The sequence below is a fragment of the Paralichthys olivaceus genome, chromosome 19 (assembly GCF_024713975.1).
Source record: "Paralichthys olivaceus isolate ysfri-2021 chromosome 19, ASM2471397v2, whole genome shotgun sequence".
Taxonomy (NCBI): domain Eukaryota; kingdom Metazoa; phylum Chordata; class Actinopteri; order Pleuronectiformes; family Paralichthyidae; genus Paralichthys; species Paralichthys olivaceus.
Window position 1 is genome coordinate 8,943,495 of NC_091111.1, and position 18,331 is coordinate 8,961,825.

An 18,331-nucleotide genomic window follows, 5' to 3' on the forward strand; every position below is an offset into this window, starting at 1 on the left:
AAGCTCAATGTGTCAGGCACAGAGGCTCTTTTGCCTGGTGGTGTGGAAAAATCAAATAATGACAAATAATCATAATTTGGACTCACATGTGAGGCTGTACATAGACATTTCCTTTCTTCCAGGATGAGAAGGAATTGGAGAAATAACTTTGTTTGTCCAAAGCTGGACAAACAAGGTGAAGTCAGGTCCTTTAGTTGATCATTATTGGGTTGGATTAGAATAAACAAAATGTAATTTCTATTCCTCTATTAAGAAGTTGAAAGTAGCTTTCCTAAATATGTAATTATGGTCAAAGCAGAAGATGCAGAAGCCAAGAAATCCTAAAATCATAGATGGATGGATACTTAGATGGAGATGAATACTCAAACCTCCTGAAATGTTTACCTTTATCATGATCATGTAAATTATTATTATTTAAAAAAAGAAGCCTTTTTGCATTAAATCTAAGGAAATATTTATTTCTGCCAACAGGGGGCAGTACAGAATTACTTACATCACAATCAAGTCCATAATATAACACCATGTAATGCTACTCCTGTTTTTTCTTTCTCTGATGTTCTGTCAGGACTATTTTAATTGGCACTATGCATATTTTAGTAGGTTTTAGTACAATATCTAGATTTTGTATACACAAGTATTTTAAAGTATAGAATATAAAATCACACTGCATCATACCTTTATCACAGCCAGTCGGGCCTTTGACTGATGTCCATACTTTTCTTCAAAGAGGCTGTTGCTCTGTTTCAAGCCCATCAGCAGCACATTCTGCAGAAGTGTCCTTGAGCCAGACAGTGAATCCTTTGTCTGCTCTGGGGTGCAGATCAGCGAATAATGATTCTCACCAGGTGGAGTGGTAATAGCTGTAAAGACAACATTATTTTTTCAGCTGGGATTGAGATATCAGTGACCTTGTCATTATAAATAAATCTTATTTTTTACTCTCCTCTCCCCCTTTCATTTCTGAGCTAGCTGAAACCCACAGGATTTTTCTAGTTAAACAAAACTACATTTACCTTGGAGTATGTTACCTCCATGTAATATGAAGGATTACCAAACCCTGCAGAGTGATATATCTTCAATACTGTAGAGAACATTATACTAACCATAGACTGTATTTAAAGATGGATGACGCATCTCCACTTCCTCCCACTATCCAGAAATGAAGCCAAAATATTCCAGATACAAATTGCTATCTTTGGAGCGAGTCTGCACAGTAGCGATCGGTGGATGGAGCCTCTGTAGTGTGGTCTCACTGATACAAGCACTCGACCAATCATGAGCCAGTTCATTTTACATGTACTATGACTTTTTAGCTTGATCCATGTCCCATCTGCTAACAGGGGAGAGGCCGACACGCATGAGCAGTCATGTTGTCCTTTAAGAAATACCTGTGTGAATGTCATTCAGGTAAATAAATAACCAGGAATCAGACTTCATATGCAACTGAAAATTCCAAATCTAAGGATCAAAATAAACTTGGCTGATGTTATTTTAGCTCACATCAGCCATAGTTCTTATGCATGGGTAACAAAGAAACTTGAAATTACAAAAGCATCACCACATTATAAAAAATCGAATCAAATCTGCAGGTCAGATCAAAGCACGTGGTGATATCATGAAAGTTTGTGTTGTTGACATCATCTGACCTGGTTAGTGAGCATCCTGGTCTCCATCCGTGGTCCCTGACTTGTAATCCGCAGGCCTGATCCAGGGCCCCAGAGGGCAGCATTCCTCCCAGCTACCCAGGAATGTAAACTTTATTTTGGAGTCCAGCTGCGGACCAGCAGCAGGAATGCAGCGTGTTTGCTGTTAAAACGTCGTCTCTGTGGTGTACTCTCTCTGAAAAGAAATATGTAGAGAAGTCATAAATAAAGATGAGGTACAGCTGGCACCGGTGGGATGACAACTGGCACCAGAACAGAAAAACATGTTGGCAGGTATAACCAGGAGGGGTTTTTCAGATTTAGAGGTTTGTGTGTATTCTGGTAAATATTGATGTTTTTCTGAAGAGGAAGTAGCTCTCAGGTATGTGACAGGATGTTCCACGCTCAGAGGAAACCACTGCACTCACCTGCCATATCAAAGTAAGAATTCCAACATTGAAAGAACCTTGGGTACACCTGTATGCAACTGTTTACTACCTCTGTGCAGAAAAACAAACAAATAACTGACATGGGGTAAGTAAAGATGGTTTCAAGAGCCACCGCTGCATGTCCACGCCATGTTTCTCCCCCATTTCCACTGACATAACCCTGTCCTCTCTCAAACTCTCCCGTCCTTCATTCAGTTATCAACTTTGGACCATATGTACTAAGCAGGTGTTATGTTGTTGTACTTTAGGGCAGCCTGCAGCTGATGGTTTTATCTCCACTGTATTTTCGCACTGGTAATTTTAGTCAAGGATCATGTCATATGTAATTTGTCAATAACAGCGCCCCCTGTTGCATATGGGCTGTAGATGCCAGTGTCACCTTGCTTAACCCACTGATGAACCAATGGTCCAACTAATTCAGTGTCGACTAATGGTTTTGATAGCGGACTAGATGACTCGTGGAGTTTGTCTGTGAACACCCTTGCATGTGCGTGCATACGAAATCGAAAAAGTTAGAGCACACGCAAGCATAAAGATACTATTCATATTTGTTGTCCAATGAGAAATGTCTACCGAACCCCAAGCCACAGCTACGCCCATGATCACAGGGATACCACTATATATTTTAATCCAACTCTGTCTGTTCCAGAGTGAAAAACCTCACCCACTTTGCATTAAAAAAAAAGTAATACCCTTGCTCCTATCTCAGTTCTCCTTTAAACTGTTTACAGTCTCCTACATAAACTCTTAGTTGATTAATGTTGAGACATATGGTTTAAATCCTGTAGTTAGATCTTTGAACTGACTTTTGGGGTCAGATGTCTCTGATTTATTGGTCGAATTTATTCCTTGTAACAACGAGAAAGTAAAGGAGGCTTTCACCAACATCTCCGCTCACATTTTTTATGTTACGTCCTGTGTGAACAAGTTTAAATACCATTCTGGTTTGCTCACCTCAAATCATCTCCTATATATGTAGGAGAAAGTTTGTATAGAGCAATGTAACCAAGAGGAAAAATGCAGGAAGACAAACTACACTGACCTTGTGCATCGCAACAGACGTCATAACCTCCAACCGCCTCGCCAATGGTGGGAATGAAGGATGGAGGAAGGCAGGGAGGTAATTGAGGAATGGAAGTGTGTCTCCTAGGTGGCCATGCTGTTACTCTGGAAGGATGTGGGCATCGGTCAGACCACACACACACGCACACAAACAGACACACACACATGCAGGCCGTGCGCACACTAGTAGCAAGGCCTTTCCAAGCGTCTGCTCTTGTTATTGTTATGCAGTGGTGAGTGTTTAACTCTGAGGCCTCACCATGGTGGGACCAGAGGAATTAGACTCTGGGTAAGTGCAGTGGCCGGCATTTGATTCTCCGTTTCTATAACAGTGGGTAATAAATTGTGGGCATTTGTCATCGTTGGGCTGAAAGAATTCGTCTCTGGGTTCCTGTTGAACTGCTTTCACATTTTGGATGAATTTGGACGAAAATGGAAAAACATGCCTGCAGAGTTAGCTACACGATGTTCTGTCCAAACGACATCGTTTTAGGCAATTAGGGAAACAAATCAACATCATTTTCCGTGTTTGTTTTCCTTCCATGATGCTAGCAGTGTGCAGTCGAACATGTTTGACTGAGCTGGCTGAGAGCAAACATTAAAAGGGAGTAAAGTAATGGAAAAGGTAGAGAAAAAGATTTTTCTTTGTACTGCACATACACTGAGACTTGATGCCAATATAAGATATTATCTTGAAGTTATTGATGCACACTTACATGGTGAAGAATCCTTGCAGAGCTTTGATTTTATAAAATTTTAATATTTATGACAAAGAGTCATTACATTAGGTCATAGTCCAACACAGGATGGCCTCACATTTGAGATCAGAGAGGTTGGGTGCGGGAAGACCTGATATGTTTGCAGCAGTATAGGTCATATCTGTTTAAAAAAATCTTTGATTCGTTGATAGAAAGTTCGCTTTTAAAGTAATCTCATTGTGTCAGACTTACCGGAACTCACCAGGATTGCAGATCAATTGTTAACAGATCCTGGCCCTGAGTGAATTATACTGAAAAGCGTTTGACGTCAGCAGCGGACATAGCTAACAGAACGAGAGGTGTGAAGACCATGTGGACGAGTATTTGAGGAGGCAGATGGGGCCGTCCAGGTCAGAGGTTAAGAGGGGTTGATGGGTGGAGTAGCAGCAGTGGTCAGGGTGAAAGCCGCTCGGCAAACACAGCTTGCTGTCACAAACACATCACGTATATGAATAACCACACGTCTGTGAGAGACAGAGGAAGGATAAGTGTGTGAGCGAGGGAGAGGAAGGCGGAGAGGTGGACGATAAGCTCACGAGGGGAAGGGTGAAGGAGAGAGGCCCTGAGTTTACTCGCTGTGGTGTGATATGTTCGTCATGTTTTCACACCGGAGGGATTCTCAGACTGCCTGTTTCCATTTCACTGTCTGGGATTTGTGTTCGAAATGTCCATGTTGGATGGATGGAACCAAACAACTTGTTATTGTACCATGTACAGAATTGTGGACATTTTTTCTCGATTTGACCTTTGAACTGTGTTAAAAATCAGAAAAACTTCAATAACAACAATGATAACAGTAATAATGATAATAAATAATAAACTATGAATAGGAGACAATAGGAGAAAATGATGCGATATGAGGGAGATGAAAGCACATAATGTCCCGATACATTTAACAAGATGAGATGAGATTATCTGTCACTAATGATATGACATGATACAACTAACTATGAAAATCAGACAAAACTGAGAAGCGTTGGTAACTAAATGAGGTAACTAACTGGAACAATTAAATATAAAACAACATGAGACAAATGCAAGAGGGTGAATTTAAAGTTATGTAAGACAACCTTCATTATATTAAAGTTCATCATAAGAAGATGGGACAGAAATATTAGATGGCGGTAAAATGACACGAAGGAGACGAGACGAATCAACTGAAATTAACTTTTAATTCAGTAAACTTTATGAACACAAAAATGGGTCACCTTAAACTTCAATATGGAGATCAAATGATATTACACAACATAAAACATTAAGAAGAGGCAGTGGTAAATTATTAAATAAGCCTTTTCAATGCGATGAAATGTATCAATTTAAAATAATTTTATTACATTAACTTTACTGATCAACTTTATTGATTAGAATAGAAACGAAATTAATGTTTAAAATTAGGAGAGTCAAGTAGAATATGTTTATTTAAGAAAAAAATAATCAAAGAGACTATAAAAATAAAAAATGTCCTGCTTTGATTAATTGTTGCAGTTTCGTCAAACAAGATTTTCTCTGAAGGTATAGACGGATTCTTCTCAACCAAAGATACACAACAAGCTAAAGAGGACTTCACCTAAATCCATCGCTGTGTTACTGACCGGTTCAATCCGACCCTCAAAGGCACAAATCTGCCACCACATCAAATGTTTTCCTTTTAGATCTCAGTAAAGACTTTTGCTCTTTGCCTTAATTTATCCTGGGAATATTTGCCAAGCACACACGCTCTCTTTTCATCAACACCCCAATTCACACACACATTCATACCTGGCTGCTGCCCCTTGCAACCACAGTCCTTTACTGTTGATCCAGGGGGCAGCTCCGGCAGACCAATTTGGACGTTACAGAAATGTGCTCAAGGGCATTTCCATGGTGTCAGCTGAAGGAGAGGAGAGCAGGTCACATTCTCCGCCACGATCGACATTTTTGTTGGCAAATCGGGGATCTGAAATCTCACTTCTTGTTAAAACTCAAGGCCTCTGCATATTGGAACTAGAGCCTTTGTGTAGCCTAATGAAAGACATTTAAAAGAAACAATCCAGAATAAAAAGGGAAATAATTCAAGACTTTAAACAGTTTCTCTGAACTCTAGTTCAGTTCTAGTTCTTAGTTTGTCAAAGTAACTGAATTAAAACATGATGGTTTTTAAGTTCTTCATTATCAAATTAGACAAAATGTTTTCGACCTCATTCGTCCCGTGGTGGCTGGCTGCAGTTATAGGTCATAACCCCTATCTCAAAGATGGTTTCTGTTTTTTTAGGCCGTTCTTATTCTACTGATGTTTAAGTGCTCGTTTTTCTAGTTAGTTTGGTTTCAATAACTTAATTTAATGGTATAAGAATGGGGTGATTGAAACATGAGACTCACTCAGGATTGGTCGAGCATGTGTATCGGTGGGATCTTGATACCGCAGCTCCATCCTCCTGACATCAATGCAAGATGGCAGCTTTCATATCTGGGGTATCATGGCTTCTCTTCTAGATAGTGGGGGGAAGGGGAGACACCATCAATCTTTACATGAAGTCACTAGAGTCAAATTGAATTCGATTTCATGACATTCCACAAATTAAGTAATGTGTGATTCCAAAAATTAGTCATATTCTCTGTTTGGGAATCAATCCAATAGTTATATTCTGACCAATAAAATGGTGGAGTGACCAATAGCATAGCAAAAATCAGATGCACCATGGAAAAAAAGATGTCAGTCCGTTCTCCTTAAAAATGTGACCACACCATCTAAAACGACATTTTTCATTAGAAGCAACATTATATAATGACAGAATGAAGTGCCAGACAGCATGGATGTTCATCCTCAATGGTTCAACTGTGGCTCAGTGTTCCAGGTGAGCAGTTGGTGCTCACCTCTTCATAAGAGCCCTCCCTTCATGCGACAGCATGTTGCTCTGCTCAGACCAGTCTGAACTGCCCTTCTCTAGGACACGGCCGCTTCGGCATCAAACGATATTTTTAATCAAGTGGTCAAAAGCTATTGCACAAACATTCTAAAGTAGCTTAGGTCAACAGTGTCCCAGAGCCTGTTCTGTTAGCTGGAATGCTCCTGTACGCTGCGAACAAGCCTCTCTTTGTGCTGCAGTCCAGCAGTCTCACGCCACACCGCACTGCTCAGGAATCCTGTTTGTTTTCTTTCAAATTTCTCAACCTAGTTGAGTTAACCTGCGATGCGTGTGTGTGTGTGTGCAGCTCATTGAGCATGTGCTCATGCTAAACTGGACCCAAAGTTCACTTGCTTTCAAGTGGAACAAACTGGTAAAAAATTATAAACGTTGAGTATATCACAGACTTTGTGAATCCAGCCAGCTGCAGAGAAGGCCGTTGATGTGAGGAGTTACAGATAGATGCCTATTCGACCAAACTCTGCTCTCTGCTGCCAACAGGCCTGGCTTTTAATTCACATTAAATGTAGTCACAGTATTTTCTTTAACAGAGCTGCAGTGGTATTTTAATGAATATGTCTGATTGAAATCCCAGGACTTGTACATTCAGAGACAAGAATCTCTTTAAATCTGTTGCTTTACATTTCTGGACTCCACTGCATTCACTTCTAGTCAATCCACTTATCTAACCAGTAATCTGCAATTAGCCACAATACTGCAGGCTTTTTAACACCCTCAGCGCTGACTGGACAAGGCTTCTCATTAGTCCTCCCTTTTCTCCTCCATTCTCTTGTTGGCTGAGCAAACCAGAGGAATTCATTATCCCGGAAACTTTCTACAGATCAGAGTAAGCCAAGCAGAGCAATGCTATTTCGTCTTTCCTGTGCTTCCTGACAATAAAACCTGCACACAGTTGGCCTATTATTTCTGCTACAACTGACGACCACTGTTCCTCTTGTCATTTAGTGCAACTCTGGCTATCAGGAAGCCCGGTTTTTAAACTGAATAGCCTGGCACTGTTGGTACCTGGATCGGATTCTTTCTTTGAGGAAAAAGTCAAACACATCCCAGCTTTGTTCTGATGGTGAAAAGAAGCTGAACTTTTCACCAGCCCTCCAGAGGCATGTAAATAGGTCAGCCTGGCTCGGCCAATAGGCTCACATATTGACTGGACTCATCCAATCAAATTAGTGCTTGGCTTTTTGTAATCATCCAGTTAAAAGATTAGTTTACGGTACAAACGTTTACACAAAAATCTGAAAATGCTGATATCTTACATTCGTCCTTCCCTTATCCTTTCTACCCATTTCACAGATGGTATTCTGAGTACCATCCACCCATCCCTCATGGGGGAGCTGGAGCCAAGTGCAGCTGACATTGGGCGAGAGACAGGTTTTTTTTCACCCATATAATCTTTACACATCTTTTGTCATCTTAATGTAGGTATCAATTTAACTAGTTCATGTCCAGGAGTTAGTCTGTATATGTCATCCCCGCCCACCCCCGGCCAGAACCTATCACAGCTCACACCGATCGGGACGTGGACAGGTCACAAGTCCGTGACAGTCAACTATTCACTCTCAAGTTCACACCTTCAGGCAATTTAGAGGTGAAAGTTTTCCTCACCTCTGGGACTGTGGGAGGAAACTGTGCAGATGTTGACAAGAAGTCCACACAGTTACACCCCATGTACGCATGGAGGAGATTTACATTTTGTTAAAATTTGAAATGCAATGTAATTTAGATTTAAAACTCAAGTTTAATGAGTGACCAGATATAAAACCACCACAACACACCAGACAGTATTTGCTGAATTCATTTATTTTCCCTTTCTTTAAAGTACAATAATCAATATTGTGGGGTCAGCTCAAATAGTGGTCCAATTGGCACAGGCTCTAGGCACAAGGAAACGATGGTTAATGGACTTTCCAATTGTTTGTCTTAAAGAGGGAGAATGAAACCCACCTTGAAAAGTTCAGGTGTGCAGGGGAGTCCTTAAACCTCTCTTCTGGCCAGGAAGTCGGTCCTGTCCAGTGGCTCGTGTCCTTTCTGAGGGTCCCTCTTGTAGAAATACACAGATTCCACCCAACAAAATGGTTTGGGTACATTCACAATCTACATATATATGCCTTCTTAGACTGGTGTCATGTCCACAGTCATTAAGAGTCAATTTCCTCATTTGGTTAAAATCAGTTATGCCCAGGCAGGACCCAATATTCTAAAAACAGAGGCTTACTTTCAAGTCCACCAGAAACACTTTAAGTCACTAATAGCCACTGATCAGTTTTCTCTGATTGCACATTAGTAAATACCTGACACCTGTGTTGCTGAGAGAGTCTTCAACTCCGCCTTTCCCTGTGACAACGTCCTGATGCATGCTCTGCACACTGAGCCTGATTCCACTCTAAACAAAAAGAATGCAAACATGCAAATCAAAATGCTGCACAGCAAACTCAAGTCAGATTCAATAGTGCAGGCACTGATCGTTCTGCAGGTCTCATAACAATATGACGAGATATAGGAGCAAAATATGAACTTTATAATGTTACGAGAAAGTTTGAACATTACTGTATATACTGTAGCTTTCTGAAAATTGTTTGGGAGTTTTTCAAAATATTATTTATATTAAGGAGGACAGGTAGCAAATAAGTAGACAAATATTTTGGCAGCTGACATTTGAGGTCACATGCTGGATGATGATCATCATTTCCGGTAAGGGCCATGTTTGATTTGGAACAACACTACCCTGTCAGAACACACACCACTGAACGTGCTGTGTGCATACCGTCATGTGACTGCACTGAGTGAAGGATCCAATTTGAGACACAGCAACAGTCTTTGTGCTCAGCGCACCGTCTCCTGGCATCGGCTTCAGATCAGTTATGAGAGAGGTATAGATTTTCACTACTCTCAGCTAACAGCAAATCAGAGTTTAGATTGTTCACATGTACTTATTATTTTTATATAAAAGATTATAAAAGTTAAGAATATATGGCGAATGATCTGATGCACATTATGAGGCTTTTTGTTGTTGTTGATGACGACGACGTATGTCTGAGCATCATTTTCTCACCTGTCATCAAAGCATTTCTCACTCTGATGTCTTTGACTCAATTTCAAATCTGTTTTACTGCCACATTTCCAGTAACCTGAGGAAATGCCTTTTCTGGGCTGTCCCACCAAATGCCACATATAGGCGGCCCCTTCTTATACTGCAGGGTAGGCTGCTCTGAAAAGCCCCTCCAAAATACTCCGCAGGGCGGTGTGTCCTGAATGTCCCGCACCTGCATAAACACAGCGAGCCAGGAGAGCTGCCTGCCGCCCCGTCAGCCACACTAAACCACACGTCCAAAAGGCAGGAGAAAAACATACCTGAGAACAGTTGCCGTGAGAAGCGAAGGTAAAGTAGAATACAGTCAACCACAAAAGGTTGCAGGGTAAGAAAGGTGCAATCTTCCATTTATACATGCTGAGTGAACGTCAGTATGCAAAGTGAGGCTTGGCTTTTGCCTGTACAGTGAAAATATACCAGTTAGAATACACACTATTCTGTCCTTGTGATATAAAACAAACGGCCAGTGTAAGATTTTGGGAGAGAAAAGAGATAAAGCAGTTGAAAGCCAATGTAGAAACTGAAATTACATTGGCTGAATATAGAAAAAGATATGGAAACCTGAGGGATAATTACACAAAAGAAAAATGTGTTGCAACCAGAAAGAGTCTGACACGGGCCCCTGAGACAAGCTGCGTATTGACGCGCTGTGACAGAACACCTACCTGTCAAACATGCCCTACATAGGTTCTCCTCACAGGGGACAAGGCTCCATATTCACACAGCATCACACAACACCTCGTCGTTACGTAACTGTCGCACCCTTCAATCATTGTGCTGTAAGTGAGACCTCACAAGGGGCCCCGGCTCTGCTGCTTTATAGTACAGGACGCTCCGACTTAGTGAGGGGGGCCTCCATGTTTAATCCTGTTGGAACTGCAGAAATGCCCTTAAGAAGTGATTTAGTCCAACTTTTAGTCTTGTTTCCGAGATTTAGAAATAATACCTGCGTGTAGCAAAGGTCTGTTGACCTCATCTGGGTTTACTGGAAAACAGCAATTTAACACGACAATACTCTGGCAATGAAAACACTGTGTTCTTTATGTAGTCACATCAATAAAATGTGTTGTTTTGTGAGTTTGCTGCCACTGGTTTTGACACATAAGTGATAATTCCTTCCTGCGTCATCGCCTCGTCCTCCTCTGCTGCTGATGGATTAATGCCCTGCCTGTGACTGGATACAGCTGGAAAAATGGCAGTGAGCTCACAGCTAATGCATGAGCCACATTATGCATGAGCACACGTAGATGATGCTACTTTAACTCGATTAAACTTCTGATGAAGGTGAATTCTAGAAGCAATACGCAGGTTACTGTTGCTATGATGCATTTTGGCTATTTGTGAGAGTTTACAGGTGACAACCTAAAGTATATAAAGTAGAAACTAAAGCAGCCATTCAACATTTTGCTAATTATTATTTTTTCTTGTTGATTATCTGGTGGTTCATTTATCTTAGGCAGAAAGAACAGAGGGAAATAATGAACATGTCTGGAAATAAATAAATCCACCCACAAGCAGGACTAAGCTAACAATCTTGTCCGCTTCATCCACAGACTGTAGATAAAGAAAACTGTAGATTTAATAAACCCTGATTCCTTCATGTTGGTGAATGGGACATGGACCAAATGAAAACATCATGTTAGGTCTTTTTTTTATCACACTGATGAATGTTCAAGTGTTCAATTGATCATTATGTTTGGTATAATTGTTTTTATTAATGCTATAAAATTGGGGTCAAAAATCATGATTGACAGCTGAGACTGACTCATGATTGGTCGAGCAGTCAATGGCTACTGCGCAAGATGGCAGCGTTCATATACAGGATATTTTGGCTTCATTTCTGGATAGTGGGAGGAAGTGGAGACGCATTGTCCATCTTTATAAACATTCTGTACAAATGACAACAGCTTTACAAAAGGGCAAGTGTTGGAGTTAAGACAATGACTTCACATGTCTTGGCTCTTTATCGTCACATCTAGCATACAGACATGACGGCGGTATCAGTCTGCTCATCTAACTCTATTGGCGAGAATGTGAATGAACAAATCACCTTAAATGTGAAACTACTCCTTTAAGATCATGGCAGTTATGTAATACTATGATTTTTAAAGAAAGATGTGGTTATGTGGAGAAATCTATTGAGCGAACTTCGTCTGGCTGTTGTTTGCACTGTAATCGCTCCCAAACTGACGTCACCGTTAATCACCACTTATTTACAACCACATTGCTGTTTTCAACCTTTGTGGCGTTTGTTGCTCTGATTCACTCCTGCTGAGAGTGGAAAACTTATTTCTGTCGGCCCGCGCTGATGCAGTGGGAGAAGCATGTGAAACTCGGGTCATCCGCCGCTGGATTTGACAGCTAGCTGAGCGATGACACCTTCCTGCGTCATCACTTCCTCCACACTTTGCTGAGGAATCCAGCGTCCGCTGTTCCAACTGGGGAATATTCCATGTTGTTGTGAAGGGGATGATGATGAGGGCATAATATTTTCCACTGTCAGCCGGTGGTGGTCAGGTATGCTGCAAGGTAAAAAAGAGAAAAGAAACACCCTGTCAGCAGAGGACACAATTGGATGTTTTTCTTCTCTCAGCGTTGAGATAGACCATTACTCTGTCCTCTTAGTTTGTGCATGACTGCCACAGTCCTCATCGGAAAGTGTCACCACTCTGCAGCCAGTTATTTTAGGAAAACAGTACCAGGCTCTAAATGAATAGGGAGAGAGTCATACCTGCATGTATTCACCAGTCAAATCTGATAGCTTTTTTCCACAGGTAACACTTCTACTCTCTTGTAAGAGTTAACAACACTGTGTCCGGTGTTTAAATGACACATGAATACATTTGATGCATTATGTTTTGTTGTTGTGACATCCTTCTCTTCAATGCTTAGTCAAAGTATGTTTGTACCTGCTGCTGCCATCATTGATTCTGGTGTCCATGTTTGTTTCTTTATGCAAAAACTACAGAATGGATTACCACAAAACTTAGAGGAAGGACACGGTAATGGTCAGAAAAGAGCCAATGCAATTTGGGTGCAAATTTGGATCAGGAATCAGGAATTATTTTTGCAAGATTCAGCGTTGTGCAACAAGTGTAAAAATCTGACATGTTTAGGAGTTTTGCAGAGATGAATAATTAATTTATATGTGGTTTCTGTTGGGCCTAGGTGGAGGTACACACTCTACTGTTCTAGACGATTGGCTGTTTCAGCGAGGGGCAGGACATGTGTCAAACAATCATCATCTTTGGCATCTTTTGACGGATTATTCTCTTCAGGATTCTTGAGTGGTTTGAGTTATGCATAACCTGACCTTATTCTGACCTGCTTTAGTATCTTCGAGAACAAATCTTCATTGTCCTGTCCCTCAATTTAACAAATTGCTGAACCAATCAAAAATGCACCGCTGCGTCTCTCATGGTCGTCATTACCTTTACAAAAGCAACAGTCATTCTCCTCAGAATCCACAGAAAACACAATACTGTGGGAGATACTTTCAGCACAAGAAAGTGTAAACAGAGCCGGCCAACAGGCACTTATATCAGCATGAAGGGGTCAGATTGCCACTAGATAGACAAACAGACATGGGGCGAGGGTGTAGGCTGCAGTCTGACCTTGCAGACAGATGGGGAAAGGCCTTTCTTTCCAGACACACAGACAGACAGGGAGGGGTCCTGTTAGCCACTGTGCAGAAACTGCATATCTGGAAACAATTAGAGCAGATGGGAAACCTGGCCAAGCCGTTTCTATAAGGCACAGCAACAACTCTCTGCTCCAAATGAGGATTTGTTCACCACCTCTCACAGATGCACAGCTCATTATTCCATCCAACATCTTATGAAGCAGCAAACAATATGTTTTTTTTTAATCCTTTAGAGAAGTGCAAACACATTTGTGTTAACTGACGGCCTTAGCGACAGGGAAAGCCTTGAAGACCAATATTTTCACAGCTGTTTGTGAAGGAACAGTCGTCCTCGCACTAATCTTTCACATTTTGCTCATTGCCACGTCAGAAAACAGCTTTTCCCTTTCGCAGTGTTCAACACTAACGACTTCATCAAAGGACAGATCTATTGTTGACCTTGAATGTGCTTTTGCTCGAGACACCACCCAGACGCTGGCATTCGTCTTCGCTGCCGGAGGGCCCGACCAGGTTTCACCGGTAACGCCAAAGCTCCAGCGGTGTTGAGAGGCACTCATCGCACACTTCCCTAATAAGAACACTTGTGGCTTGAACATTGTTCGTTCACATGGGTTTTTTTTTTTTCCCTGTGCACTGATGTTAGTGCCAGTTTGGGAAGCCTTCAAGCTCAGAACTGGTTTTGTGTTTAAACCTGACACACATAATACTTTTGAACTTTATGGGTTTATGTCAGAAGTCATACAGATACTTAAGTCATACCGTGCTACTGCTGTTTTTTTGATTACATAAGAATAGTAAAGAATGTGCAGACACACACCCACAAATGTTATGAATTATAAAGCATCCATTAATTGTTCTGTACCATGAAATAATCAGCTCCCAATAAACAACACAATCTCACATTAAAATACCCAGATACAAGATTTAAGTAAGATTAATGTAAATTATCTACAGTTATGACATAAAGAAACAGATACATATGATGTGGTGCATATTATATACTATATACAATAGTACTAATAAATTGATTTAATTTGCTTAATCAGGTTTATGTGATATAAACCTGGTTATTAGTGTTTGACTCTTATATGCTTTTACACATAGAGGTAAGTGACGTTGCGGAGATTACTCAGCCTGAGGGAACTCAGTACTACTCAGCAGGATTTGTATAACGTGTCAGGAGGAGTTTTGTCAAGTCTTAAAAAATATAAGCCTGATGAGCTCATCAGGGTTTTCTCAGCTTTGGGATGAGGAGTCAAAAAGATGTGGTCGCTGACCAGGCAGGGAGGGTCTAACAAAAAATACAATATCAAGTTTCTTTGTGGGAAAAAGCTTGACCCACACCTAAAAGCCAATTGTGGATTTTTTCAGTGATATCACATGGTCTTCATCAGCAGTTTGCTGAGTTTTTATTTTACAGCTTGTCCACATTGGAGTTAATTCTTAACCTAAGAAATGGCAGTTTAATAAACAATCTCTCCTCAAGGTTCCTGAAGCTTTTACTGACCTACATCAGCAAAGATAAATAGGTCGTGAGAGCCTCTAAAATGAAGAAGTTTGGGAATACTACTGGCCTCATTTTAGTTTAAAAACTCCTGGGCTGTGTCTTAGTCTGGATGAGCAGAAACTTGAGTTTGGAAACTGACTGCTGATTGGATCTTTTTGGTCACGCATTTATCAGCATCCTATCAAATGAGCCGGTTCTGGAAGAGAACAACCGGCATTAGCCTCGGCTACCAGTGTAGAACACAACATGGATATTCAATGACGAGCGTTGCTGACCCTGTTGTCTCTGCTAACAGCTGCTGTGCAGTTGAATTTTATGCTCGTAGCTGTTTACTTGTGTAGGAGACAGGCTATTATTCAAGTGATTTGTGTACACGGACAGCTCCATGCCTTCCTGTTCAAACTGGCATACGAATGCACAGTATACATGAGTTGTCATGTGATGTTTATAATTATATATATATGTATAATTATGGATACAATTATATAAATGTATCTGTATCCATGATGGCTATGAAAATTCTCAAAATGGCTATAACTCTGATCTCCTTATGTCTTAACTCTTCCCCTTTCAGTCTAAAACAATAAAGTTCTGTGTGAGCTATGTGCTGGTAAACAGCTCGTAAATACTCATGTTTGATTGAGGTGCCATAAATGGAGATTTGTGGCAGCTGCCAAATAATAAAAAATGACTCATCACTCAGTTCCTGATTTTAAAGAAACAAGCTGTTAAAGCCGCCCCTGGGTTTTATATGAAACTGTATGGGAGCACAGTTCTCTTGCTGACAGCCAAATCATCCAGTAAAACAGACAGTAAACACACACTCTCAAGACCAGTTTGACATCTCAGCCAACCTCAGCATGCGGGAAAAAAAGAGCACACAAATTTAATGAAAGCCTTTAAAATGTCTAATGATAGAAAAACAGTGTGAGTTTATTTGATGTTGAGGAATGGTGAGGGGAAGTCTTGACCTGGATCGCGGCACATCACGGCTTGAAACACCTGTCGGGGAAGCGCAGAACCCACAAATGAAAATGTCTGTTTTTTTCTGCGCTTGAAGTAACATTTACCTTGGCAGCAAATGAGACAAAGTGGCAGCATGTGATTAAAGCCAATGTTTTTATTCAAGGCTTTTACAGGAAGCTAATTAGCCAAGGTATGCAGTCGTGTGCCAAGCTAATAGGGGGAAGCTGACATTCCTGCAGGGAAGCGGTGGCCTCACAGAACTACAGAATATGTATTTACACACAAGTCTCTTAATTCAAACTGTTCACATGGATTTCTTTTAATTCAAACATTGAAAAGAGTTAGGATGTGGTCTCACTCACTCGACCGCAAGTTGAGTATACTGAGAACATTGAAAAAAAAAACCTGCTGAGGTTATTTGTCTAGTTGTAACTGGATGATAAAAGTGACTTTGAGATGAAAAAAATAACTTTGTTCAAACAGCGAACGATTGTGGTGCTGTAGAAGCACATCTGAAGAACTCCTGCAGAAATGGAAAGTCAGACCTCATTGAATTAAATGCAAAACAGAAAAATCTAAATTTTGCATGTTCAAATAGACACAATGGCAGGTTTGTGGCAAAAAAGTAAAAAGAGTCCCAGCTGCTGCTGCTACACAGGGTTGGTCGCCTGTTTATTCAAATTTGATCCTAAGTGTGTTTCCAAATCGCACTGAACTCGACTCTGCACTTCCTTGGGCCCCAAGTCTGAAACTGATGTTTCACAAAAGTAACAGACGTTCAACAAAAAGCCATTCTCTGTTCCTCTAAATGAGCTCCAAATGTTTCTGTTGTGGTTTTAACTCTGTGTGTGGCAGGACCAAAACTATTTTTGGAAACTATCACCGGGAAAGGGCCGTCCAACTTTAGGGTCATAGACATCTTGTGACCTGAAAAGTTTACTGTGTGATTTAGCAGCAGGCATTTTTAAAATTAAGAAAGATGGTTGAATTTGTTTGATGATTTCATGCGATAAACAAGCGGTTAAAGAGGCAGAATTAAAGTTGGTTTGCCTCAAGAATTGGCTTTGTTTCATCTAACCATTATGGTTCAGAAAAAGAGGAAGTGCTCTGACACAATGTCTAAGATTAGAAACCCTCACAACTTCTGGCTGAAAGGTCAGTGAAAACAGAGCAGAGGCCATCCTGGACCCACATGGAGCTGTGGCCACTTGACTGCCATATCTCTGTGTGTGGCAGTGAATCTACAGCTGAGATGAGTTTCAGCTGTTTGTTGAAAGAGTCCAACAGCCCAAATTCTCATCACTGTCTCCAGCCTAAACACTTTCCAGGACACAGGTTTTAAATAGGCAGTTTCCACTCTCTCTCTCACCCATCAGTCCCGCTTGTTATATCTGTTCAAATGTTCCCAGGCACTCGGTCTATTGTTGGATTCCACCTGTGATCATCGGCCAGTTAAAAAATTCTTTGTCCAAGTCAGATGAAAGCGAGATCTTTTCCCTTGTTAACACAGACTGGCGAATGCATTCCCCTGGATGTCCCTAACGAAATGATTTATACAAAAAATGTGATCCTCCTTCCAGCTATGCCCCTCTGGTATTAATCAATATATCATACCTTGGCCACCATTACCCCGAGTAATCCTAAACCCCACTGTTTTGTTCAGGCTATGCTCGAAACAGTTTGGGTCTCATGTGCGCTTCCAGTCCTGAACATTTTCCACCATTCTGAGCTTTAAATAGAAACAGTTTCCATCTTGACTGTTCCTCTGCCCACCAACCCCATTGTTAAATCTCAACAAATCATCCCAGGCTCCAGATCCATTATTACTTTCCACGGCTCGCCTCTTCACAGGCAGGCTTCAAAAACCTTTCCATCGGTTTCCAACTCTTTCATCTCTCAGTAACCGACCTGTCCCTTCTTCATTGTTAAATGTCAACAGATCACCATCCAATCTGTGTTAAAATCTTGCCCGTAAGTGTTTTTGCAGGAGGGCTGCAAACTGTAAAAGACGGCACCCATTTACTTCCTCAGCACATCTTTATTGGCCTGTTTACTTAGTTGATGCAGATGAAGCACACACACACATCGCAGATGACACAATGTTTTACACTTACTCTACTGTCTTGGCAGCGCTCCCTTGTTTTGCGTGCCTCATTATTGGCTACGTGCGCTGTTGCTATACAGTACAAAATAACAGTGCTCTCTCTCCTGTTTGGTAACATATTGTTTTCAACTTTTCCAGCCTCACGTCTCTCTGCAGGCAGCCCGAGAGTTCAAAGAGGAAGAAAATATGCAGACAGGAAAAT

At 41.0% G+C, this 18,331-nt stretch overlaps 1 protein-coding gene across 9 annotated transcripts in view; it reads right to left on the reverse strand.

Moving 5' to 3' along the window:
* LOC109632496 (protein LEG1 homolog) overlaps positions 1 to 18,331 on the reverse strand; it is a 36,494-nt gene that overhangs the window by 11,789 nt on the left and 6,374 nt on the right. For 2 of the 9 annotated variants that reach the window (XR_011239455.1, XR_011239453.1), the window contains exons 1-4: positions 8,763 to 9,089; positions 6,271 to 6,380; positions 1,647 to 1,839; positions 676 to 860 (exon numbers count right to left, since the gene is read on the reverse strand). Coding sequence is in view for 1 of the 9 variants with exons in the window: in XM_069515550.1 (XP_069371651.1) it covers positions 6,271 to 6,322 (52 nt within the window). In the remaining 8 variants the exon portion in view is untranslated. The other 7 variants (XM_069515553.1, XR_002202925.2, XR_011239454.1 and 4 more) reach the window with 7 other exon arrangements.